At 23.3% G+C, this 2,567-nt stretch overlaps 1 protein-coding gene across 1 annotated transcript; it reads left to right on the forward strand.

The window, feature by feature from the left end:
- Positions 1-1,259: 1,259 nt before the first annotated feature.
- LOC105625477 (lipase 3-like) lies at positions 1,260-2,217 on the forward strand (the record flags this gene model as incomplete). The annotated part of the gene is made up of 2 exons (XM_012206805.1): positions 1,260-1,458; positions 2,103-2,217. Coding segments are annotated over 2 exons (314 nt in total), but the record flags the coding sequence as incomplete, so codon positions are not given.
- Between the last annotated feature and the right edge of the window lie 350 nt (positions 2,218-2,567).

Consider the following 2,567-nt stretch of genomic DNA (forward strand, 5'->3'; position numbering starts at 1 on the left):
GTAGTGATAATTATATATATATATATATATATATATATATTGATTAATGAAAAATTGCATATTGATCGAACGATTGAAAATCATTCGATTCCAGTAATCATCTCCAGTTGTTTCTTCCTTCACCTTAAAATGCACTTGAAACTTATTAGTTTTTTTAAATGTCTAACTTTATTGATATTTTATAAATAATACTTGACATTCTTATCTTTATAAGAACTGATAAATATTATAAAAGTAGAAGAAGATATTACAACAATGTTATAGAAGACAATATTATGAAAAAAAATGCAAACCAAAACTCGGCACAAGATTTTAATAAAAGAGATTACATCACAGTATTATCACGATTTCTCTGTAATTGTAGAAAATATTACGTTTTGAATAACTCTTCCCTGGCGAAAATAAAAATCGAGTCGTAAAGTTGATTGTAAGTGGAGAGTAACAGAAGCGTAAAAAAACGAAGCTTCGTTTACGCGTACTTCTGATGTTACTTTCCCTTTACATTCAACTTACATTCTGATTTTTATTCTCGCTAGGAAGAATTGTTTAAAACGTAACATTTTCTATGATTACAGAGAAACCGTAATAATGCTATGATGTAATAATAACAAGTGAAAAATTCTATTTAATCAGAAATTTCCCTAATATATTCAGCCATTATGCGTAACATTATATTGTTATATGTATATTCTTATCTGTATTCTTACATTATGGATAATGCAAAAAACAAAACTCTTATCTTAGGAAATAAGAAAAATTTACTGATTATTTATTTTGTATTGATTATTAATTTTGTAAAAAAATTGTTACAAAATACGCTCTTAACGAAAACCATTATATAACAAATTAATGTTATATCAGCGATTTATAGCAATATATTAATTAATATTATCTTGAATAAATTAATATATCTTGAATAAAGAAAAGAATGTCTTGTAATATACTGATAGACAACTCAGTCTCTCCTATTTACTAAATTCAATGGAAAAATTAAAATAATGTCGAAAATTAGTCATCAAATTAATTTGTTAAAATATTGATTTGTTAAAAATTGATTTCTATGATATAGATATAATAGAAACAACTTTTATTTTGCTAATGCAAATTAATTGTATTCAATTATAAATATATTATTTTTTATATAAATAAACTTTTGTCATTTTATATGTAAAAAAAATATATTACTATTATAATAAGATTATTATTAAAATTACTGTGAAAATCCTTCTTTAACATTTTATGTATACATATCTATGCAGATCGGATTGGTAGAGAGATATAATTACATTGCCGAGGAACATTATATCACAACAGAAGATGATTACAACTTGGTGATACATAGAATGCCAGGAACTCCTTTACAAGTAGGTCAAAAGCAAAGACCAATTGTGTTCCTTAAAGGTGGTATCTTTAGCTCATCTGATATCTGGGTGTTATTCGGTCCTGGCAGAGACCTTCGTAAGTTTAAGAAGTAAAAAATTTAGCAATTCATCTAGAATTCTAGAATAACTTTATTAGAAAAAACTTATCATATTATCTGATAAAATTTGATCTCGTTATACATATTAAAAGAAGAAATTAGAAAAATACTTTGTTATATCTTAATAAAGCAGTATTTATAAGCATTATATATAATAAAACCATTTAAATAAATTGTCCAATTATTTTTTTGTAATTTTTAAATAAAATTTATTTATTTAATACCATACTATAAGAATGTATAAGAATATGTAATATAACCATACTATATAATACCATAAGAAGTTATTATTTGCTTAATAAAAATATATTATATTAGTAAGAAATGAATTCTATATTAAGTCAATTCTATGTCTCAATTCTTCATCTAAATAATGTTTATTAATGTATGAAAAAAACTTTTTTATTAAAATAACAAAAATGTTTTATATAAGAAAATATCTTATGTTTTAAGAAAACAAATAATACTTGCCAGAATAAAGAAGAAATGTTTAAAGCATTATAAGGATAAATATATTACAAAGAGCAAAATTAGAACAAGTTATTATTACTGCAAGTTATTATTAATTCGATAATATTCGATAAATAACAAACTAATTATGTATCATCATCTTTTGTTTTAGCATTTTTATTGGCTGATGAAGGATACGATGTGTGGCTTGGAAATTCCAGGGGAAATACTTATTGCAGATCACATGTAAAATTGTCTCCACAAAACAAGAACTTTTGGCGGTATAGGTATAATCTTATTTTGCAAGATGTACAAATTAATTCTTGGCCTTTTTTGACCAATTTTGATATTTATTTATAAAAACATGAATACAAACTAAATTTTGAAAGTAATCTCCCTGTCTATATATTTTTTCCATCTCTCAAGCAATTGTCGGATTCTAGATCGGAAAAATGATGATGGCTTAGGAAGTTCAATTTAAATGGATTTTGAAGTAGAGGCCGAGAATTAATTTGTACCTAATATTATCTTAAAGAAGTATTTTTTATTGATTTTGACTTTTGTTGAAATTATTTTAATTACTTTTATTAATTACTTATATATATATATATATATATATATATATATATATATATAT

Source organism: Atta cephalotes, assembly GCF_000143395.1.
Source record: "Atta cephalotes unplaced genomic scaffold scaffold01870, whole genome shotgun sequence".
Classification (NCBI taxonomy): domain Eukaryota; kingdom Metazoa; phylum Arthropoda; class Insecta; order Hymenoptera; family Formicidae; genus Atta; species Atta cephalotes.